The sequence below is a fragment of the Tyto alba genome, unplaced genomic scaffold (genome assembly GCF_018691265.1).
Source record: "Tyto alba isolate M040663 unplaced genomic scaffold, T.alba_DEE_v4.0 Super-Scaffold_33, whole genome shotgun sequence".
NCBI classification, from domain to species: Eukaryota; Metazoa; Chordata; class Aves; order Strigiformes; family Tytonidae; genus Tyto; species Tyto alba.
The window spans coordinates 16278166-16302893 of NW_024881308.1; the positions used below are offsets into that span (position 1 = coordinate 16278166).

A 24728-nucleotide genomic window follows, 5' to 3' on the forward strand; every position below is an offset into this window, starting at 1 on the left:
TGGCCTGAGTTGGGGTGAAGGTGAAATTCTGACACACGAGTAGCCCATGATACAAACCCCAAAGCGGCACGTAAAGGAGCTTAATTTGGTATGAGGGGGAAACAGCCCATTACTAAAAAAAAAAACCAAAAGAAAACCAAAAAAAAAAAACCAAACCCAACCAAAAACCAAAAGCTTCCTAAAGAATATGAGAAAATGCCACTTTTCCTAAACAGCCCATTACTAAAAAAACCAAACAAACAAACAAACAAAAAAAACAACAAAAAAACCAACCAAACAAAAACCAAAAGCTTCCTAAAGAATATGAGAAAATGCCACTTTTCCTAAACAGCCCATTACTAAAAACAAAACCAACCACCCAACCAACCAAACCAACCCAACCAACCAAAAACCAAAAGCCTCCTAAATAAAATGAGAAAATGCCACTTTTCCTAAACAGCCCGTTACTAAAAAAAAAAAAACCAAACCAACAACAACAAAAAAACCCCAACCCAACCAAAGAAAAACCAAAAGCCTCCTAAAGAAAATGAGAAAACGCCACTTTTCCTGAACAGCCAGCCCCAGCACCCCGTCCCTCAGCACCCCGTGGGCAGCGCGGCCGGAAGGTGCCCGACCACGAGACGCTTGTTCCCTGCAAACAGCCGGCGGGGCCCCCGCTCAGCCGGGCTGTGTCTGAGCTCGGGCTGCAGCCGGAGCCTTTGCCTCGCTCTGCCCGGCCAGGCCCCCCCGCCCCCGGCACAGAACCACCCCCCCGGGGCGAGGAACCCCCCCGGGGCGAGGAACCCCCCCCCCCCGGAGTGACGGGAACCCCCCCGGCTCAGTGCAGCTGCCCAAAGCCACCCGATGGGTCCCGGCTCCGGGCCACGGGGGTGAAACGTCGCGATTTTGTGCTTACCTCCTTCCGGCGGATTCCCACCAAACGCAGAACGAACTTCTTCAAAACGAGGGATCCCGGGGAAAGCGGCGGGGGAATAAAAGCCGCCGGTGCCACCGCGCAGCCTTTCAGGTTTACGCTACATCAGTCCCCCCCCCATCTCCCTCGGCTCGGAAGCGAGTCTGGTAGCAGCCTTCAGCACGTCTTCTGCTCCTCTTCGCTTCTGCCTCTCCACCGGCAACACCCCGGAGCAAAACCAGGCTCTGCCAACGTGAGCTGCTTGGGAAAAGGGGATTTATCCTGCAAACAGACCCACCTCCACCCAGGCTGGAGCAGCCAGTCCCTTCCCCAGCCGCCCCACAGCCACTCCTCGCACCACCTGGCAGCTGTAACTTGTGTTTACACCCCAAATACCCGCTGCCGTCCGGCCTCAGATAAAAATCTTTGGCTTTTAATGGTCAAAAAAGCACCGGGGAGCCCACGGCGGGGCTAAGAGGGGGCAGAAGGAGCAGTTGCCCTCCCTGCCCCAGGGACCCCGCGGGCCAGGAGCCGCCGGGCAGCGCGCCGTGCCCGCCCAGGGGACACGGGATCTCTCCCACGTCCCGCCCGAGGCCCCCCACGGCCCCGGGATCCAGCGGGCAGAGACGGAAAGAAAAAGCCGCCGCGCATTTCTGCATTGAAAACATTTATTTTACAACCGTGGTTTCAGATAACTTAGCAATCTTTTATTTTAGTTTATATTCAGACATACAATACACAAATTACCATGCTGAAACATAAAATAATTCCTTCCGCCGTAACTGCGTGTATGTACAGGAGCTCAGTAGTATCGAGTGTTACAATCCACAAAGTTCAGACAGCCACATCTACTTACATACAATTCAAATTATGGTCCTTTAGTAACATAACAAAATATATATATGTCTATATTATAATTGCTTTTCAGATGCATTTATACTTCGATTGTGGGTTGTTTTGTTTTTTTATTTTTTTTTTTTCTTTTTTGAAAGGTGGGCTCCCCCCCTCCCCGCCCTCCCACCCCCCCCCCCAGTCGAAGTGCAGTGCAAACACAGAACGCGTCCCCTCCCGGCGTCCTCAGCTCCCTCGGGCTCCACAAAGAGGCCGACACAACCAAACCCCACGATGAATTCCTTACTTTTAGGGCCTTGCTCACACGCAAAACGAACCTGAACCGCCTCGGGTGCCTGCGGTCCCACGAACCGAAGGGTCCGCACGCAGCCCCGGAAAAAGGGGGGAAGGGAGGAACGCCAGCGGCCGGCTCGGGCAGCACGCAGCCAGGCGAGGCAACCTCGAGCGTTTGGGACCTGGCAAACCTCAGAGCTCGCCTACCTCGACGGGCACAACCCGAACTTCAAACGCCTAAGCGACACAGGGATCCCCCCCCAGGGCAGAAACACCCCCCCTGGGGTTTCCTACATCAGGAAACGGCCCCTGCGGGGGAAGGCGAGCGGAGGGCTCTGCCCAGCGCGACTGGAAGCGATTTGGTGGCACTCACACGTACGCTGGGCACAGCCGCCGCGCCCCCGCACCGACCGCTGCCTCCCTCCGCCGTCGGGACCTGCAGTGACTCCCCAAGCCCCCACGAACCCGACCCGCCAGCGCTGCGAACCCAGACACCGGACCGGACCGCGCAAACACGCCGCACCGCTCGAGCGTAAACTCGCTCGAGCGAGGAGGGAAGAGCTGGGAGTAGAAAACTGCTTTTCCTTTCCAAACGGCCCAGCGATCCCACTGGCACCGCCCGTTTATTTATACAACAGGATCCTGCCACCGGCTCCTTCACCGGCCATTTAACCCGACCGACCTCGTTTGGTTTTTTTCCTGCAGCTGAAAGGAAAAAGCGCAATTCCGGACACACAAAACTCACACCTTCCGCTTGTCTGGCCGAGAGTCCACAGCGGGACTTGGAGCCAAATTTCACGGTTTTACCACCAAAGAAAAAACAGCAGCAAGTACTAGGAGCACACCTGTTGTATAAATATATACATATGTGCATATATACATACATACACACACGTGATGTTGCAATCCAAAGCCTACAGCGCGGGCTTGGACCTTGCTCTGAGCTCACCCGGTCCCACCGCGGCCAGTACAACGTGGTGAAAATCAGTATGAGGACACAAAAAAAAAAAAAAAAAAAACACAAAACAAACAAACAAACCCCAAACCAATGTGTTCTATCACAGCTCTGGCGCTGAGCACATCGACCACATTTAGAACACCCCCCGCCCTGCACAGACCCACGTCATCCCAGAGACGGGCCCTGCCCTCCGCTGGGTTCCTGCCGAAGGAAAGCCGGAGCAGCAGCGCCCAGCTCCGGCCGGGGGGGCCGGGGACAAGGGGCAGCTCGTGGAATTCAAGTAAATTATTATTTTTTTTTATTTTTATTTTTTTTTTGGCAGGGTATGAGAAGCAACCGCTCACAGACTGCAAGAGTACACCCACACGGCTGGCTGTGGGGGAGAGGGAGCAGAGAAGACAACAGCACTCGAGAATGAATGGCCATTTTATATAAGAGCTTCCTCTATACATATACATATATATATATATATATATATAAAAAAACCACCAGAAATTCCCAGCATCTATCCTTTCAATGACACAATTAACCGTGCCCGGCACGTTGGCATTTGATTTCCAAATGAAGGTTTGTCTTCCACATTTACGGCATTTGGCTTGTGCAAACGTCAAAGACAGACAGCTTCCCCCACGTGGCTCCCTCCTGCAAAGGAAGCATCTTCTCGGAAGGAAACGGGAATTTCAGTCTTGCCGGGTCCCGGAGAGCACATAAAGCCTCCCAGCGCAGGACGCGGAGCAGCCCACGGGTCTTGCAGGACTTGAACACTGAGAAATCTCCTGCCACCTCGTTAGCTATCAGTTACATTGCTTTCAAGGTATTTTAAAAGCAGTTGTCGGTGTAATGATACGCTACAAGCTAGATGATTTCCACTATAACACGGAGAAGCGGCATCAAATGATTAAAGCATGTTACGTTTATACCAACCTCACACTACAAACACTTGTACTGGGGGGGGGGGTTAGGGTTCAGTGCTCTGCGATTGATGCGTATTTAAAGAGCACCCAGAATTATCAGCGCGCGGCGGGGGGCTGCAGAAGCCTCCCTGACCACCTCGCAAGCGTGTCCTGCTAAACACGCCGCCAACGCCCGGTTGCATCGGAGAGAAAAAAAAAAAAAACCCGCAGCACAAACACATTTCCTCCATTATCCGGGAAACGTCAAGGACACCGGACAGACAATGGGCACGAACCAGCTGAGAAAAGCGGGGACCGCTCTCAAGGAGCGCACGTGGTCCAAATGCTCTGATGTAACCCCCCCCCACACACACACACACCCCCCCCCAAAGCACGCCGGCGTCCCTCTGCACCACAACACGACCGCTTTATGGATGGGACAGGGATATCTCTCCGGTCAGGCTCCCGCCCTGGTTACACCCAGAGTTTATCGGCGGACACGAAGGGTTTGGAAGCTGCGCTCCCCCCCTCCCCGAGCAGAGCGCTGCGGCAGGACTCGGTGCTTGGCAGGCCCGTGCTCCAGCCCTCCTCCTCAGCCGGCGCTTCTGTTCTGTGGGCTGTGCCCACCTGAACCTCAACGAGCATCACGTTTCAAGAACGCCGTGAGCGCTAATATCTAAAGCAGTTTAAAAATATTACAAATCTAAAAATAAGACTGAAAAGGTAACACGGCTCTAAACCATCGCTGCGTGGAATCAGCGGAAATCTACACCCTATCAGACGCCACGGAGGTTTACAGGAACAAATTTATATACAGATAAATATTTAAGAATTTCCTACAAACGTCGCTAACAAAATGAAACTGGCATTTAACGGGTGCAACGCCCCTTCATTCACTTCAAGTGAAGCGTACAACTGGTTGTACTACAGTGCGGTGGGAATTGCCCCGACGGGGCAGGTCCAGCACCACCACCTCCTCCCCAGCAGCTCGGGGGGGACGGGGGGGGGACAGTGGGGGGCAGGACCTGAGCCCTCTCTGCAGCCAGGCAGGTGCTCCCCCTAAGCTACCAACAGCTCTCCACACAGCACCGCTCGGGAATAAAGTCAGTGGTCCCCAACATCAGCCAGCAGAAGCTCCCCCGATCAGATTCTCCCCGACACCCCTCCTCGTCAGGAGGGGCTACAAGTGCTAAGGGAACCGGCGCTGAAGAGGTTCGATGAGCTGGATGGAGGTGGCCGAACTACTGAAACGTAGGTCTCAGGCAACTTGTAAAAAAAAAAAACACGATACAATTTTAAGAAACAAAACCAAAACACACAGCAGGAGGGGGGGGGGGGGGAAAAAAAAAAAAAAAAATCAAAGCTCAAGTTTTAATTCTGGCAACGCGCTGAGCAGAGAATCAACAGGGCTCGGGTTTAATTTTGGAAGGAAACATTCTGCATGTAAGCCAGGTAGCGGGCTGCAGCGCCGAGCGGCTCTGGAGGGGACGCGGCAGCTCCACCCGCCCAGGCGCGGAACCGCCCAGTGACCTCCTGCGCCAGGATTTTAACCATTCTTTCCAATGCAACTTTGCATTTACTAGGATTCAACTTGGCTGGGTTAAAGTGCAACTCGCGTTAGAGCCTGGGATACTCTTGTACTTCACGTACAGGAGCAGCAAAAAAATTTGGCATTAACCTACTTATCCTCCGATGACACAAGTTTTGCTTTAAAGACACCGTGTTTAAATAGCTTTCTTATATAGTTCAAGAAGAACTACGTGAAATACACAAAAAAACTTAAATTCAGAGATTACAGAGTAACATGGGCAAACTTAAAACATTTTTAAAAAAAACATGAATATTCATCTAAAAAGGTGTTTTTCCTGTCGTTCCCTGTGACTGGGATCTCGGAGTAGTTTCCCTCGGAGCGGGTATCATCGTCCTGGCATGTACCAGCATACAGACTAATTTACCGTTCACACACCACCCACAGACACGGCTGAAAGGAAAGCAGCCTCTCTCAAACTCCTGCCTTGCTAAGCGAAGAACTAAACCAGCAAATTTATCCTGGATGTTGTCTCTTCCCCAGCGGTATCTCCTCTGCCCCTCGCTCGGTTCCGAAGTCAGGGGCCTGCTGAGCGACTCCAGGCGCATCCCTCACCTCCCCGGAGCCCCAGCCTCCCGCCAGCCCTTCTGGTTCAGTGGAAGTAGCCCGGAGGGGGGTAAGAAATAAGTGTTTTTCCAAATTAACGCCGGCAACCAGCCCCCCCAGCATCGAGGGTCACAGCTGCTCCGCGGTGGAGCAACGGCCAGAACAAGTGGCTTTGTGTTACCCGTCGAGATGAACGTGGGGACACGGGGCATGAAGAACCACAGTACAGGGGCAACAGCCTTTTCCTCATTCGAACGAGTCACTCTGGACAACTACGCTCGTTTCCAAAGCCAAAAGAAAAAAAAACCCTAATGCTGCTTTTTTTTTTTTTTTTTTTTTTACCAAGAACATAATTTGCACAGATCGGGGCGATTTTCACCGGTGAGGTTCAAGGGGAGAAAGCCTGCAGGTATCCAAGCATATTCCAGCGTGCAATTCAACAACAAGAACAGGCTTCAGGCAAAAATCTACAAGGACAGTCAACATGACATCATTTTTTTAAGCCTAAAAAATTGCTTTTCATTCCAAGGAGTCGAATAAAGACTTTAATCAAACAAGGACCTCAAGCTAAATCATACACGACTGTCCTCAAGGCCACCCAAGAGAGTTTTCCAGACGGAAAAAGTGAAAAGTATCTTCCAGTAAGCCACCGAGTTTCAGGTCTGAAAGGACTACAGACAAGGAAGAAGCGACTGAAGTGTGCTACTGAAACCTAGCCAGCTCATTAAAAGTAACCCCCCCTTTTGAACGTCTGGGACCTGATGTGGTACCACAAGCATGCTTATTTGCAACAAGCTCACATGCAGGCAACAAAGATGTGCTTGTACCAACAGCTACAGGAAAGTCTGAATTTGCAAACATCCTTCACTCAGCATTGAGACCACGTTAACGACTTTCCCCCCCCCCCCCCCCCCCCCCCCCCCAGCCCATTTAACACGGTTTCACGTCGCATTTTACGTGCTCCCATCATTTTCGGCTCACGCAAAGATAGCGTGGAAGTATATTCAGAACAATTCTCTGGCAGGAGAGTCTCCTTCCTTTTCTGGTGGTTTTCTTACAGCCCGCCAGTGCTTTACCCAGTTCAAAAGTAACACCTGGATCTTGTCAAAGAGCAGCAAACACCGGGCAGGAGGCTGTAAATAGCCTCTCAACAGAAACAGGTGAAAACTGAAAAGAGGAGATGAGGGTGATCCAAAGGACAGTAGAGGCATTGTGATATAAAACCACAAAGATCAAAATTGAAGAGGCTGTAATTAACTGCTAAAAGTGCCAAGTGTAGGTTCTCTGGTAGCTGTTCTGGATCCTGACTCTGTATCATCTAAAACAGGATTATTAACAACAAAATATACCAGCAATTCAACAGCTGCCTAAAATGCTTTTTTGACAGGTAAATCTCAATAAACCACAGTTTCTAGAGCAGTATTCAGATACGATTTGGTTTCAAAATAGTACAGGGAACCTTTCAATGGTTTCCCCATACTTGTTCTGAGGAGAAGAAAAACACTGGTGTAAACAATCTAAATGCAAGACAATGTGCAAATTATACAATATAAACACAAAGAAAGGTATTTTGTTCTTAAAAAATCCATTTACGTACTCCACAAAGATGTTCATGAGAAAATTAAAGGGCTGGTATATTATAAAAGCTTGAAAAAGAGACACATAATGCACCATTTGTCTATTAAAATCCCAAATTATTAGAACAAATTTTTATAAACCAATTATTTTTTTTTAAAAAACATTTATGTTGTTGCCTACTGCCTGCATTTTACTCGCTCAGTAAAAATCAATTACCCAGTTTCACTTTAAGATTCTCATGCATTCAAAGCAAGCTGCGTTATTTGGTCTTCAGCATTTCAGAAAGATGACTGAACTCAAACCAAACCAGAATTGTGCTTGAAGTTAAAATCCCACGACCACCACCACACAAGCCCATTCACAGCTGGTTTTGTGGCAAACTACAGTTTGTGGTTACACTGTCACTGAAGATCGCCTTACACATAAAGAGCTGTTCATCAATTTACTGTTCAAAGATTGGAAACTCTCCCTTTTTATTTTTCAAGGTAGATTTATTTAAGCTGAAAATCAGCATTAAAGAGAACTCCAGCTCTGCAGGACTGGCATTTTTTGGTTCTTGGCTTTGTAAACTTGACTAGATAACAACGCAGGAATAGAAGGAGGAATAGAAGAATTGGTTTGTTGCACTCAAATGAAAACCATGAACTTTTAAGGTCTTCAACAGCTCAGCTGTACCGAAGAACGGTGGCTTCTGTGAAACTTTTTAAATCTCATTTTTAGGCCAGTACCACTGCTTAAAATGCAGAATGTCTCCATCACACTTATATTGTGACAACTCAATACATTACACCACAGACATTTAACGTAACTCCATACATGCTATAAAAAAAGAAAAAAATAAGGGGGAGAAAAAAAAAAAGGAAACAAATAAGACCGTAGCTAAACTGCTTTAAATACTGCATGCTACAGCACTTCACGTATCATCAAGATACGACACTGAAAGGTGACAAAAGGCTGAAGGGATTACAAAATATTTTCGGCAGGTTGGAAAGCTGCCTTCTTACTGTGGCAGAATTATTCCCCCTCCCCATTCTCTACTTCTAATGTTCATGATTCTAGTGTTGAGTTGGCCGTGTATTTTTTTTTTTTTTTTTTTTATCCATTCTAATTACAGTGTTTCCTTAACTTAATTAAATCCATCAGTGTGGTAGCTGGGGTGAGAGTCAGCTGTGAGCTGGGTTGTCTCTGTGGCTGATGCTGGCTGTATCACAATAGGTGCGTCTGAGGCCTCTGAAAAGCGAAGACAAAAGGCTTAGCACACCAAAAGAAACAGCGTTGTATGTTCTGGTAGAGCGTAAGTTACACCTCCCTACGACACTTTAATAACATGATTTTATACTCCTCTTAGAGCACGATGGTAATTTGCTGTCTTTCAGTCCGCACACAATACCGTTTGACTCCAGTCTACATCTGCAACATTTATTGTATTTCCTTCTTCATGTAAGAGCAGCTGATCCTTGCCCACCATTCAGCAACGCCCGTTAAAAACATGATCAGGGCACACACAAGGCTCTACGATTTTTTTAACGATCGGTTTAATTCTAGAGAAATAGCATCATATCTTCAGAAACAGCACTAGATGTAGCTAGTAGGGTAGGAGTCCTGTTTCCTTTATGCTTGATGCAGTTAAAACTGCCCTGACACCCCCCATTCTTTGGGGTGAGAGAGCCCCTTTCTGGAATCACACGTGTCTGGCTGGCAACGTTACTCCAGCGCCGTGGGAAGGAAATTAAATGATGGCCATCACCTGATGCTTGGAAGCTCAACCCACCAAGTTCAGAGAAGACCCACTGGGGGTTTTCAGCAACTCCATCTCCCGACGTTGGCGTCACCCACCCAACTCTCGTGCCACAAGTGCTCCCAGATCACCACCTACAACCCGAGACCTGTGCTGATCTCTACGCAGCACACGCTGCTCCTCAACCCGCACGTGGTCAGAGACTGAGGGTCATTCCAGAAATCTCACAGCGTTTTTACTTACCCCTTTCATCTGACTGCAACTGTGCCTCCAAGTCCTCTGGAGAGACGTAGTATTCCTGCTCCTCACCTTCGGGGGGTTTAGGTTTACACTTCCCGCAGCAACAATTACAGCAGCAGCACAGACAGCAACAGCAATAGCAGCCCGTGATGAGCCCGCAGAACACAAACAAGGCCTGCAGAGGAGAGAAGACAAAGAAATATTCATAACCCGTGCCTACCACGCGTGACCACCGAGTCTGACAGACTCCGGCATGGAAACCAGAGACCAAAAATACAGCAACGCAGAGACAGAGCTTACTAGCTATAGTTCCATACTTCATCTCCAAGATGCATTTAAAAATATGTGCAAAACTGGCTGTGGCTCTCAACATTTTACACTGGGGTGAATACTGCCAACCTGGTTTACCTGAATTCCTACAATTTAGGTTTAAGTGGACTGTTCTGTGACACTCGGAAGAAGATACAGGTCTAAGAAGTGTATCTGTGTTCATATCCAGAGGTACTATAGTTCAGCACAGATTGTAACTTGCATAAATAACCCTGGAAAAGAATTACGCCAGCTATTTGACATACAGGTTGTGACATACCTACAAGGAGGGACCTGGCCCTACCCAAGGTTGTAGGCACTGCTGCAAAGCTCGCCACGCGGAACTTCGGGCTGCTGAGGTGAGATGCTACCAATAGGTGAGCAAGGCAAGGCAAAGCCAGGCAAGTCTGGCAGGTGCTTATCACAGTGACAACAGGCAAAATTACAATTTCCATATAGGGCACCGTGCAATTGTTTGCAAACATAATATTAAAGATAGCAAATCAGCACGGTGATATTCCTATTCTCTTACTGCAGGGGAAATCAAGAGACGGAGACAATGATGGCAAAGGGTGGAAAGATGAACCCATGAAATGAAATGCCAAGAGTAGGAAAAGGTTTTAATCAGCCATAACGCAATGTGAACATGTCACTAAGTAAGTAGGCTGGTGCAGTTATGGTTTCATACTTCAGCTTCGTAGTCACACTGCCCTTTACTTATTACATTCTGTGCAAGCAGACTGCAACCCCATGAACTCTGCAATGCAAAAGCCTGGACTATTTCAGTACGAGAAACGTGTAACGTCCAATGTACAGATTTCTCACGCTTTTGAGTAATTGTGCTGATTTTAAAATGTATTGCTTAGATAGAAGCATATTATGCTTTAAAATAATTAGAGTCCAGTAAAATACAGTAATTTCTTGGTACTGGCAGAAGATTCCTAAAAGGCATCTATACGGTAATTGTTACATCTACTACACACATGCAATGCTTTCAAACAGCTTTTTTGCATGCATTTGTGAGGAAACGTGAGCTGGCAGTGTAGTTTTGGTATACCGGTGATACTCCTTCTGCTGTACAAGAAACAAGGATGGGCAAGTGAACAAATAACCTGCAGATCAGCTGAAGAAGTGACGTTTGTTCAGGGAAGCCTCCGAGTAAGTTTGTAAGCACACTTCTAAACAGGATCTCCTGTGTGAGCTCAAGCTCACAGTCAGGACTCATTTTGCAAAATAATTTAGTAGATATTACCAAAGAGAATACCCTCAAATCCTCATCATTTTTAAATCCACTAGAAGGGTCCAAGCTTCTCTCAGTAATGTTGGTCTTGCCTATTACATCTGTAACACTGACACTTCTGAACTAGAGACTGCAACACAGTGAGAAAAGGTTAAATCACCAAGCGTCAGAAATTCAGCAATTTCCAAAAGCAAAACCAAACACAACTATCAAATGGAGGTCTTTAAATTTTAAATGTCAAATCCAGAATAACTTCTCTTTGCACTCATTTACCTTTGCCCACCAGCTGGATAGCACGAAGTATGTGTTCACATTTTCTTCACCAAACTGCTCTGCTACATACAGACCCAGAGAACCATACTTATCATAAATGTTTCGCTTTGTGGCATCGGTCAATATTGCATGTGCATTATTGATCTCTTTAAATTTTTCTGCTGCCTCCGGATTATCCGGGTTTTTATCAGGATGATATTTCAATGCCAGTTTCCTGCAGAAAGAAAAAAAGATATTGTTATAGATTAAAAACTGGGACTTGGGTTCCTTTTTTTTTTTTTAATTCCGTAGCCTGTCACTCAAGGGAGACTTTCAAGTTCCAGTTGGTGCCTTCATCTGTGATTCAACTTCCCTGATGATTCTTCCTTAGATGATAACAAAAGGCTACAGCAGTGCCTAGCTTAGTTCACAGAATTGACTTCAGGCTGTTGGATTTGGCCCTCAGAAATCCAACAGAAAAAAAGAGACATTGAAGAAAAGTAGTACTCTTTTTTTACCCCTCAGCTCCAGCAATTTCCACCAGTAAGTTTTGTTCCTGCTAAAGTAAAAACCAAGCTAACAGAAAAAAGACACGCCACAAATCTAAGATATAGTACCAAAGACCAAATTAAAGCAAGCTGCCACAGCTAATCTGCAGCGTCTGAACATAAAAATAGAATAGACAATCACTTGTGGTCAATGCACCAATTCCTGTGCAGGAACAAAGTACTTTTCAGTTCAAGGCTTGCTAGTACAGAAAATGCTTCAGAGTTTCAAGATATCAGGAAATCACAACCTACCTCCCCGCCCAGTCATGACAGATCTCTTACAACTAAATGAAACCGCTTTACAGTCCCCGGAGGTCTCTCAACATCGCACCAAAAGAGATCAGATTAAGCACTGATAAATTTGCTAGTTCTGACATGGCCCAGGCTATTTATAGAAATCAGTAGAAAACTGGACAAACGCCTCCTTATAAATAGAAAAAAATGTGCTCCCAAGTAGAAAAATGAGACAGAATTGTATGCTAACAGTTCCCCACCAAAAAAGGTACTTGTCCTCCTACAGAAATTACCACAATGTCCCTTATTTGAGAAACAGACCAGAAGCCTGCAGATGTTTACACACATCAACTTCGCAGCGGGGAAATGTTCAAACAAACATCCAATTAAAGGATTGTGCAAGCACACATTTGCACACCCATGCAAAGGTACCACAGCGTTCAAACGATAAACTGAGGGTGCACTTGAAACAAACTGTAAACGACACTGCTCGGGTAAATAACAGCCACGGCTGCCACTAATGCTGTAGCCTCAGTGAGGACTGAAAGAATCACAGTTTTTATAATTAGAGGGAAATTATATAAACCTGGAAAGGGCTTAGCTGCTATCAGGCAACAATAGAGAAATATTTTTCATTTCCCTTTTCCTACATGTACACAAACCCCACAGGCCAGCAAAAAAATGCTCAAATGAAGCGTAATTACGAAGCAGCTACATGTCCTTCCTCCACAGGAAAAACCACTGCAGTTTTTCTCCCCAAAAAGGTAAAACTACCTTCCGGTTGCTAAGGCTTGAAGTTTACTGATTCAAACTTCCACTTCCAGGTTTAAGGAAGACACAGCTAATTTTTGAGAATCTGTGGGCCCAATTTATTCACAGACTTCACCATGTAGTTGCCATCAGTATTAAAATGTAACTTTGGTAGGGAAAAAGTTCTGGTGAATGTTAAAAACTAAAAGAAAGCAACTTTGGAAAAGAACATCCTCATGTAAAGATTACTACTGACCCCTAGTGTGATACTAAATACATTGCCACTTGTCGAATAGTCCACAAAACCGTAGCTCATGATTAAGGTGAAGAAGCAATTGCATTTAAGCAGATTTTAGGAGGATGTTACAGGACTCTTGGTTTGGTTTTGTTTTTATTTGGTCAATATGAAGCCATTTCATGTGTCTAACTCTTTAAGAAAAGAAATAAAGAAAAAGATCTTTTAAAATTGTAACTCCACATAGAATAAGAAATTTTGAATGGATTTTTAGAAAAAAGTCGTTGTTGACACTCAGTTTTCATTTTTAATCTACACTTCCCTGCCCCAGACTTGGAAATGACGAACAGAAGGGCAGTGCTGCACACCTGTGGTCCCTCTAAGCCAGACACAAGGCTACGTAACACGAAGAATTTAATTCTGATCACACTGTCCTAAAACAGTTTAAAGACCTTCCAGAATTACACGGCATATCTGAGAATTTAACTTATTAAAGATAAAATGTAAAAATTTAACAGCATTTTATACAAAGCCCAGGTGTGTTTTCACATCAATTTTTGCAATAAGTATCCATGTTTTCACCTGGTTTTCTTACATGTTTTTCTTGCAAAAGGTTTAAATAAACCAACTCGAGCCTATACGTAAGTGGGCCATCTACTGAATAAAGCTATTTGTGCTACTGGGCAACAGGCATAAAGCCTGAATCTTTACCTGTATGATTTCTTGATATCATCTGAAGTGGCATTCTTGTCCAACCCCAGCACATGGTATAACGATTCTCCGGAGGTAGAGAGCGAACGTTGCCTCTGGTCTGCCATCCTGGACTACCCTGGAGAAAGGACTGGCCCCTGCCAAGAAGAGATTAAGAAACGCTTAAACAAGGAAGAACACAGACCTCATTAATCAAGTCATCCTTAAAACCAGAGCTTGCATGTGAAAAATTAATCTTTTATAAGGTTTTAATGTGCTTTGAAAAGGCTCTTAACATATGTGGAAGATAAAAATTGATAAAACTCAGTGAATTACCAGTGAAAACAACTATTACATTTTCAGCACAACACCAAGCACCCTAGAATCACAAGTGTATATACTCGACTCTTCCTTCCAAAAACCCAAAATCAACAGCTGAGGTATAGCTATAGATATGTACTACATAAAACATCCCTAAAGCTACTACTTCTTCTTTCTTAGTCTTAAGATAATTTATTTATGATAATATCTATAAAAACGCCTTGACAACAGAGAGGTGGCTATTACATTGAGGCTGCCTTTTTGCACCACACTTGCACAGAGGTGATTTCATTTGCATTTTCAATTGCAGACACTGTCATGTTAAAAAAAAAAAAAAAAAGAGAGAGAAACAAAAACCAAACCAAACCTCCACACATCTCCCAGAACCTCAGCCTCCCATCTTATCACGGACACCAGGTTGAGCAGAATCCTTCAGAGAAATCCAGTTTGATTAGGCCTGTGCATCCCACTGTGAAAGAGGGAATGCCTGCCCACTTAGAGAGGAGGGGGGTCTCCCCTCATCATTTAAAGCCGTGGATCAAACATTTAACATCTATTCTAGTTAAAATCATACTACTTGAATGTGGATTAACCTCCTGCTCCAAATTCAAGTGTGAAAGACCCAAGAGGTCTCTCCTGTGCCCTGTCACGGACAGATACGGTTATGTCCCCTAACATCCTGAGGAGATTAGCATTTGCCATTCTTTAGCTGCAGAACTGCAGCAAGGATGAGCGTCGAAGAGAAGACTATTGGCTATTTTTGGATTATGTCATTACAGTTAGCCTACACCAGATTATGTAGTCTTTGAAAAAGGTATTTAAAGCATGGGAGTTTTCTAATTTAACCCTTTGTCTTATATAAAGAAAAGTTAAAAACTTCACCTGTACAAGCGTGACTAGGTGGCAAGGACACAGACAGAGACATTGAACAATTTTCTTATCCAACTCCAAGCCTACTGTTAACTACTCTTCCCCATCTGGCCCCTCCAACTTTACATTAATTTCACCCTGGGCACTATGTCCAGTTTCTTTGACTGCAATACATCAGCTAAACTAGCAAACTCTCATCTGATTTCCTTCAAGAAACCTTTGGCAGCTCTGCTAAGTTTAATTAAAGCTACCTAATAAGAAAGCTGTAAATTATTATTAATAAAAGGTCTAAACCATGATGTTTTATGATTTCAAAATCCACCCCAAATCTGAAAGGTGAATGTGTCGGTAGGGACAGAAAAATCTTTTATTTTCTGTTAAAGGATGCTGCTCAGCTCCCAAAAGGTTTCTGTGTGAGAGGAAGATTGAGTCCTGTGACACACAATACAAATAACTTATTTATTTGAGCACAATCTGATTCAGTGAAAGGAAAAAAAAAAAAAAAAAAAATCATATTTCAGGAAAGAAATCCCACAGTGAGGAATACACCAGGCACAACCCTCCAGGACGGCCTTTTCCCACCCGCAGCCACGGGCTCCCAGCCCCCTCCACCCGAGCGGTCCCAGCGCCGAGGTCAAAGACTGATGATCCTGACGGGTCTCTGCTAATCTAGCTAATTGCACCGGCTCTCCCGCGCACCGCCTCCTGCTCTCCGACCACCACTGCTTCCTCACAGCCCTCCTCGGGTACTGGAGACTGTACGTGTTAATTCAGCTCTTCCAAAGGCATTGCTTCAAACCAGAACTTCAAGGGCATTACGGGCATTTGTGGTGTTTAAAGTCTGTAGCTCTATTCGGGCGTAACAAGCTTCCTTTAAAATCAATCCAACACGCCCTTGGTGCGCAGATGCTGCAGATCACAGGTATGCACTGTGTTCTGCTTAATAAAATCTCCACTGTTAAATTAGGGCCAATTTGTTTAATAAAAATGAATTCAATTTGATCCAGGCCATGTCTATCAGTCTGCAGGCTGCCTGTCAAGAATACAGATTCCACACTGCTGTAATCTTTAATCGCTTCAATCTGGACAGTTCAGGGTATCTGGAATTCAGTGTAATGGGGTGTCCGTTCTTCAAAACTGGTATGAAATGGATGCGTTGGCCTTGGCAGGAGAGTAGAGGACAAGGTGGTAATGGGAATTCATCTGGGAAGCTTGATATTTAAGGGAACAGAAAAGTATTTTTACTAGGAACGCAACCTTTGGCTTTTCAAATATGAAACAGACAATAAAGGTGCAAGTTATTTGAATTCAGAGTACTTCATAAACCAGGATATTATCTATCCTACTGTTTTTACAAGTGGCTTTAATTCACAGTACTGAATGCTGCTCTGTATTTTTAAAAAGTGTTGTATTCAGCAGCAACAAGCCATCTGCTATGTATTCTGACCAAGCAGGATGCCCCGAAGAGGTTTCTCTCAGAAGGCTCTGAAGAAAGGTAATCCCTTGGATTAAACAGCACATTTTTTAACTATCTGTGTACCAGAATATCCTGCATTATTCAGCTTTAGCAGAAAATGCAACTGTTTTCAGCAGGGCCAGGTAAGTGTAATTGGTACCACCTTGCTGAAAAGATTTAGATTAAACCCGATAGGTTATATGGCAGCCAGGCTTAACATTTTAAATACATCAATGGTGAACTGAACCTTAGGAAAAACTAATTTTCTTTTTATCTTCCCAACAGAATCCTATTAAGTTTCACGAAACTGGTGATATCTTAGTTTCTGCCAGGTCTGCTGACCCTTTTATAAGCTGTATTTAACTCATTCAAATGGCAAACTATTATTACAGCCAAGAGAAATGAATAGTTCTCTGACAGTTTAGGGAAATAAATACTCATAGAGCATCCCAGTGAATGCCAGAATGAAAAGGGGTGACAGCAGATCAGGCAGCCAGAAGCAAGGAGGGAGGACTAAAACTTCATTTGACCTCGCCCCAAGATGCTGCAAGGAATTTAACAGGAAGGGGGCAGCGAGGGGGGGATCAGCTTTTCCAAGAAAGCATGATTATAGCTGTGTGGCAGGACAGAGAGTGGAAGTTAAAGACACTGCTCACACAGAGAGCAGACGCCTGTAACCCTGACCCACAGGAGTCAGATCCCTGCTAGAAAGGACCGCCTTGCACCAACAAAGTGATGGAGGGCTAATTCAATGGACAGTACAACAATATTTCAATGCTGTGAGCTCCAGTACTTTTCATTTCACTTCAAGGCTGAAGCATTATTCATTCATTAACAAATCTGTGGAAACCATCAAGTACCAAATTGCCTAAAATACCATTTTTCACATATGCAATTAATTTTGTGTATTTTTCCATGTAACTCACAAAGGCACAGCCACTTACTTCAATTTCCTCACTGGAGGAAAGACTGCTTTTTAAAAGAGTTATCGTTGTTCAGCTCCACTGATAAAAATCTGAAGGGGCAGAGGAAACCAAACAACATTCATTTTAAAAATACTACTACAGCAGGACATTAGGCTACAATCTTCACCAGAATTATTTTTTTTTTAAATACCTGCATAGTCTAAGTTACTAAAAAAGGAAAGAAAAAAAAAAAAATCTTTCACAGACCTTTAAACATGTGCTGTTCACAACAATTTTAATGAAGTGTCTATCTTCAAAGTAGGGAATCTGGCTGTCAACAGTTGTTCCAAAAAGTGAAATCCTGCTGTGACAGACAAAATCCACCACGTCCCGACATGGTAAATGATATTTACCCACTGTCCTGGGTTTGAGTAAGTGGGTACCAAAACCCCTGCCAGTCGCTCAAACCCAGGACACCCACTATACAAAGAACAGTGGAGAATCATTAACCTTAATGGATACTCTCTATCCAAATCCCAACCAGCTTGGTTGAAACCAGAACAAAACAGCTTCTGAGCCTTTCCATAATTCACCAGTAACACAGAGAATAGAGAAATCCCCCAAACGGGCAGATAAGAACCAAAAAGAATGAGAAAGACAAGCTCAAAGCCATGCTGGAAGTGGTGAAGAGGAGGAGGAGGAAGGCTGCTGTCCGAGCACAGCCCCCCACCACCCAGGCACCAACCCCACAAGTGTCTTTAATAGAAACTACCTGCAATGCTGTCAAGCCTTCTGCAATTACAGGTTTAAGACCATATTAGCAGATAATTAAAGAGCCTAGACTGGAAATTATCTTTTGCCAGCTTTTACGAAAATTCTGTCTAGTTGATGCTTTATTATACAACTTTAGGAAGCACCACAGTATTTTAGGAAAGATTTGTATTCCACAAAGCATTTCTGGTTACTATGTGGTAAAATATAGCATCAGTTACATTTAAGATTACTAGCTCTTCAAAGACTTCCAGTGTAGAAAATTAACTGCAGGTGTTAATCTTAAACTAAATTATTCTATCTCAACCAGTATTTACTAGTAAAAGTCTAAATAAAAACACCAAGCCAAAAAACACTTTAGTAAATATTGATTTATCACAAAAATGAAATAGCACCACTGGCCTCTGCATCCTGTCCATCTGTCTCATTCATTTAGAGTCGTTCTCACAATCTGGTATTTTTCTAGGGTGAAAAAAAATCATTTTTAAAGGGGAGAGGAGAGAAACATACACAAGAATGTATTATCAAGAAAAATATGAGGCGTTTTAAGCTTGGCTTTGTGAGGTATTACAGATTTCTAGAAGAAATTTTGAACTTTGCTTCCTCGGCAATATTTTGCATTTAAATGAGTGGATATTTTTTAGCTACAAGAAATCAACAAATAGAGTACTTACCTGGTATCTAGTTCGAATATTCTAAGATAAGTGGTAACAGCCTCCACACACCTCTAAAACTGAATCTCCTAAAGACAAAACAAAAGCAAATCAATTGTTCACTAATTCATATGGTGAAGGCTCATTGCAAAGTTATCACATTATTTTATTACAACAATCCTTTGTGATACGCTCAAGGCAAGATGGAAGTGAAATAACAGAAACGTAACCTTCTCTACTTATATAGAATTTTCGCTTAAAGTGGGTAAGCATTGGCACCACCGGGAACGTGGCAGCACGCTGCAGCCAGGATGTGTTCAACAGGCACACACCTTCCCACGACACGCTCGGCTGGCACCACAGAGACATCCTGAAGGCTGCATTTAAGTATTTTCATTATGCTTTCACTCAAACACCGCCTTGGTGTGAAAGCCCAGAATAAAACACAAGTGGTTTTACTGTCCGAAATATTTTATACTACAGTAAGTCTCCACAATGTAAATAACTTGAACTGGTTAGCTCTCAAAGTAAGTTAGAAATATCTTAAAGTATAGATTCAAGGGCTCTATGCTTTTATCTGTCGCTTCAGCCTCTTTCCTCAAACCTTTTACCATGTGGAAGACACACGCCTACCTAAAACAGATACCAGTCACACAGAAGCTCTACTAACAAATACCTGTTTAAGACTTTGGACTTTTTCAGCTCAGGCATTTGTGAAATATCTGCACTTAAAACAAGAGAAGCGTGTTTTTCAAGTCCTGATAATCTGTAATGCTGTTAGAGAGAGACTGCCAAAGCAGCTTAGCTCCCAGAGCGGCTGCAAAGCGGGGCCCCGGCGCCGCGGGCACGCAGCCGGCTCTGCCGCCCTGCGAGGGAGCAGCTCAGCCCCAGCACAGCCCAGAGAGCTTTAGTGGCACTCAAATGCCTTCATGACAAATAAAAGTGTAAGTGTTTGGGGGTTGTTTGGGTTTTGTTTTGGTTTGGTTTTGTTTTTTGTTTTGTTTTGTTTGTTTGGGTTTTTTTTTTTGTTTTGTTTGGGGTTTTTTTTATTTTTTGTGTGTTTTCTTTTTTTTTTTTTTTTTTTAATTTCAATAGAAAACCAGTTTGTCTGTACAGCATCTTTCTTCACAGGTTATTGATGGCACTGCTGCTAAGATGATGGAGACGTGTGAGCGCAGGGAGTAGCCGAGTGCCACGGTGCCACTTCTAACGCCGCTCCGCCCGGCACCAGAACTGGTTCATGGGCTCAGACGGGGGAGCAACATCACCTCAATTTTGCCAGGAGTAAGTTCCATCGAGAAAAGCACCGTTTTATCCTATTCATGTTCCCTCACCCTGAAGCAAATTACCCAAAGAAGAAGCAAGTCTCCCTTCAGAGTACAAGGAGGAAGAGAACCTGAGGTGATGCAGCAACACAAACCCCTTTTTTCAGCGGTCAAGGCAATGTTGGACAGGCTGCTCCAGATCACCGATCACACGCGAATAAGAAATGGGCAAGAGGAGCCTAAGAAATGCTAGATGATGCTGTGGAAAAATTTAGGGAAAAGTCACTGCAACCGATTGAAATATCTTCCTGATTAAGCAGGTTCAGGGTGCATCTGATCCATGTCATTAACCACAAAGTCACTCATGCAGTCGATTACCAACCAATAAACGTCACGAGTGGGACTTCAGAGCAGCTTTTACCCGGCAAGCCATCGCTTAATCATCATCCAAACCCTTTCAACAGATTCCTAAGAACAAGCTCTGAACGCACTTGAGAAATAAACTCCCCATTCAATTAAAAAGTACGCCTTTCAAGAACTTGAAGGTTTTGGTGTGGCAAACGGAGATGTTGGGAACGCACCCAGTAAACTGTTGCCATTACTGACCACAGAATTTATTTCATGCGGTCTGTAAGAAGCTGCTTGCTCTTCGCAGCATATCCATCAATGAGTAAGAATGAACCAACCAACAAGAAAATAATCAGCCTACTGTTGATGGAGCTATTTAGTTCATTTGATATATATCGCCAAAAGACTTTCCTGAAAAACAAAAAGGCAGGGAGCATATAAGCTACAGGCAGAATTTAAACCTTCCCACTCAGACAGAGCATGCGCAATATAAAATGCAAGACTCGGATGCAAAACACCCTATTTTGTGAACTTATAAAAGCCTCCAGGTTCCCTGCCCACCACTTCCTTCATTACAAAGTAATCAACAACAGGAACATTTTTAAAGTGATCTTTAGAAAGCTGTGGATGGTTAAGGGGGTTAGCAACCAGGATGACAGCCCAGGCTCTGGGGACTAGAACAGACTTATTCAACGAGTCCACCAGTTTTGCCTGTGGTCACTGTAAATCTTTTCATCTCTAGCTAGCAGATGCACAGTATTTTTTTTTTTGTTTTTTTCCTAAATAAGCTCTGCCTTCATACCTAGATGAAGACCATCTTTAAATTTACCACTAATTCGGGTTCAGACAGCAACCTAAGTTTCAGAAATGTTGACAGTCAAACTGAGAAACAGCTACAGTATGCTCAATTTATGGATGTACACAGCTGGAAATCTGCTAGCGAAACAGGAGAAGAAATCAAAGTCCAAATGTACACTGGAGATTTGATTATACTCGCTTGCTGTTGACAAAATGAGCTATCCTGCTAAAGTCAGCATTTGGCATATAATGAAAATATGATGATGTGTGGATAGAAGCTTCAGATAGTTCAAATAAAAGACTACAGCCCAGGCTTCGTCAAAACTCCACCAGAAGAAAAGTCTTTTTTTTTTTTTTTTATAGCATACATACATAATACCCAGCCATGTACAGAACTTGTAATACACAGAAAAGTATTTTTATCTTAATATGGATGCAAGCAGCAATATTTTCTTCTGTCAGTTCTGCCAATACAAAGCTTCATTAACAGCAGAAAGCCTGCTTTACAGCTGGAAATAACCGAACAAGACCAAAATAAATTCCAAAGGAAACTACTTATTATAAAAATCAAAGTATATAAGCAACCTGTGCCAGCTAGCTCGCATCACTCCCCTCCCCATGCGCGCTCCCGGCCGGCACGGCGGCCAGCCGCAGCACATCCGCCTTCCCTGGGTTCTGCTCACTTGGTTTCTGGTGCAAGTGGCAATTCTAATTTAGTGACTCAGGGATGTTTTGATCTACCCATCCAATCTCATTATGCAGCAGGCCAGATCCACTGACCCAGAGCTCTATATAATACCCTGCTTGTAATTACTTGCAAATATCTCCCCTCCTTATTACATGATATTCACAATACAAACAAAAGGAGAGAAAATGAAAGAACAGATGCCAGAAAAGAAATGGAAGTGTTTAAAATCAGTATTAATGGATGTTTACCTGATCTCAAAGCCCACAAAATCTCAAAGAAAAAAAGTCTGGGGAAGGGAACAAGTAATTGTTTAAGAGGCATGGAATACATACATAAGGATGAAAAGCAGAAGGAAAGATTAAAGAGTGATGAAGAAAAGATAACAAAAGCAAGTAAAGCTACACGAATGCAAACTAAATGCAGCAACACATTAAAATTGTGCTAAGTTTTGCAACACAAATGAAGAAATACACCTAGGAAGTTTGCCTCTCAACCATTTTGCTCATACCAAAACCAGCTCTTCTAGCCTCGTTTGTTCTGCAAATTTGAATCCAATTTATCTAATACTATATTCTCCCCATATACTGCAACCATAAATAGTGCTCAGCATCTTTTCTTCCTCTAACCAAGAGCTATATACTACCTTTTCCTTACAGAAATCAGACATGTTCTCAGATCCATTCTTTTTGATAAAAAGACTACCTGTTTCTTCTGTCTACCCTAACTTCTAACAGATGCAGGAGAACCATTTTTATTTAACAGTTCTATTAACACAATTGTCATCATTCTGCTCTGCACATTGTTAACAAAATGAGATAAGTATCTTTTAGGATACTTTGGTTCATAATCCATTCTCCATCATGTATGTGAGCTATATCATAGTTACAAAGTATTTAAACAAATAATGCTGCAATTAGGGCAAATTAAAAAAAAAAAAAAAAAAAACAAAAACACAAACAAAAACCAAACAATCGACAGAATATAAACTCCCAAGTCTTCATTTTCACATCCTTACTTGCTCACGTCACTTGCCAAATGAATCAGCTTTGGAAAAATCATGTGAAAATGTTGAAAGTGAAGCAAACTGGCTAATAAGTGCACTCAGAAGACTACTACTATTTTAAAGTACTCTTCATGAACAGTCCCCTAGCTGTCTTCAAATAGTAATTTTTAACCTATTAATTATAGCACTAACATTTACTATTTCATTAAAGCATCCAGAGTGAGTGTTCTGGTGCTGCTTCTATTTTATTTATATCACAGCACAAAAGCCTTTTAGCTAAATTTTGCTATTCAGTTTGTTGCCCTTTGCTAAAGGTCAAGTGAGAAATTTCACATCCATAAAAACATTGTGCTTTAACATATAAATCCTGATGTAAAGCTAACCTAGTATCCAGGGAATTAACTCAAATGCATACATCTTTCTCCCAGAAAAACAGAACTTTACTATGGCCAAATTCACTTGCCTTGGGAACAGAAGATAGGTCTCCAACAGTGAAAGACTGCAATGATAAAAGCTTCATTACATTTTCCCAAGTATGAGGTTTTCAAAAAAAATAGAAACACAGAGCTTTTAAATAAATGAAATCTGGGACAATACAACTTCTCTGCTAAATTTAAGTCTAAATTGATGTAACATCATTAACGACAAAGAGAGGTTACACTGAAACTTGTGACAAACTTAACTACAGCAACACAAGTGTTGTTTCTCTAATAAGCTTAGCAGATTAAAATTTAGTCATTTAAGTCTGATTGACCAACTCGTTATAAAGACTTGTGTCCTTGTACCCTATACAAGAGTAAGATTCAAACCTACTACAGAACATTTTCCATATTAGGGGGAAAAATGTAAAGTATTAGAGTCACGTTTTCTATCCTCTCTCCTCAACTAAAATAATTACTCTTTAAAAGCCTGGGTTTTTTAGTGGATTCCCTATTTAGTATTTCATTGCTACTATTTAATCCTTCAGCAAAATTAAATTAGTGTTTATGGCATTACAGTTGTTTACATGGCAGAGTGCAAGTGTCACAAACTGCACACGGCTATTAAAAAACCCCTACATCTGCTTAACTCAGCTGTTCAAAAATTTATGAAAAAACAGTAGTTCTGTTTGCTTGCCTTTTTATTACTCTTAATTCTTTCTCTATATGAATATACGCAGTGTTCAAATCACTGTAACTACTCATAGCATGCAAATTCACTAGAACAAATCAGAAAACTCACAACATTCACTACTGCGGGTAGAGTGATACTGATGCCATTTCTAGAGAAGAAATATTATAAACTTCTTCAATAACATCAGTGCAGAGGTGCAGCTCCATCTGCACTAGGTGGGTTGATTAAACTATATCAACATAAAAAACCTCAACACCTTGCTAATATGCAGTCAAAACATTAAACCTTTAAAATATAGAAAAGTCTTGGAACACACAGATGGGCTTACGCACATAAAAATGGGATTTATACCATTATGTCACACCTGTAGGTAAGACAACCGAAGGCTTTTAAACAGCAAGAAAAAATGTCTATTGTCTCACGTAACAAAAGCAATTGATCCAGCAAACTGGATCAATCGTCCAAATGTGATCATGAACCTCTCGACCGCCTGCTCCAAATGCTTCGGTAGGTCAGGATGAGATTCCTACTGCGTGAAGCAGTAACTGTACAATAAATACACAGGAATACAAAACAACTTTAGCAACAGGTCAAGGAGACAATGCTGGCCGAAGCAGCACATTTTTACAGCATGGGCAGTTTTTGCCTGGTCAAAAAGAAGGAACAAAGTGAGGTTACAGAGTACATCTAAAAAAGCCATATGAGCAGTTCGACAGGCAAA

General features: G+C 43.2%; 1 protein-coding gene across 4 annotated transcripts in view; it reads right to left on the bottom strand.

Annotated features, from left to right (window-relative positions):
* Positions 1-1577: 1577 nt before the first annotated feature.
* Positions 1578-24728, bottom strand: part of DNAJC5 (DnaJ heat shock protein family (Hsp40) member C5) — a 34929-nt gene continuing 11778 nt past the window's right edge. The window contains exons 2-7 of one of the 4 annotated variants that reach the window (XM_042801160.1): positions 18814-18881; positions 17408-17478; positions 13838-13974; positions 11381-11594; positions 9562-9733; positions 1578-8810 (exon numbers count right to left, since the gene is read on the bottom strand). In XM_042801160.1, the coding sequence (XP_042657094.1) occupies positions 8707-8810; positions 9562-9733; positions 11381-11594; positions 13838-13944 (597 nt within the window). In that variant the 5' untranslated portion in view covers positions 13945-13974; positions 17408-17478; positions 18814-18881 and the 3' untranslated portion in view covers positions 1578-8706. Of the gene's footprint in view, positions 8811-9561; positions 9734-11380; positions 11595-13837; positions 13975-17407; positions 17479-18541; positions 18602-18813; positions 18882-24728 lie in introns of those variants that run through there. The other 3 variants (XM_042801158.1, XM_042801159.1, XM_042801161.1) reach the window with 3 other exon arrangements.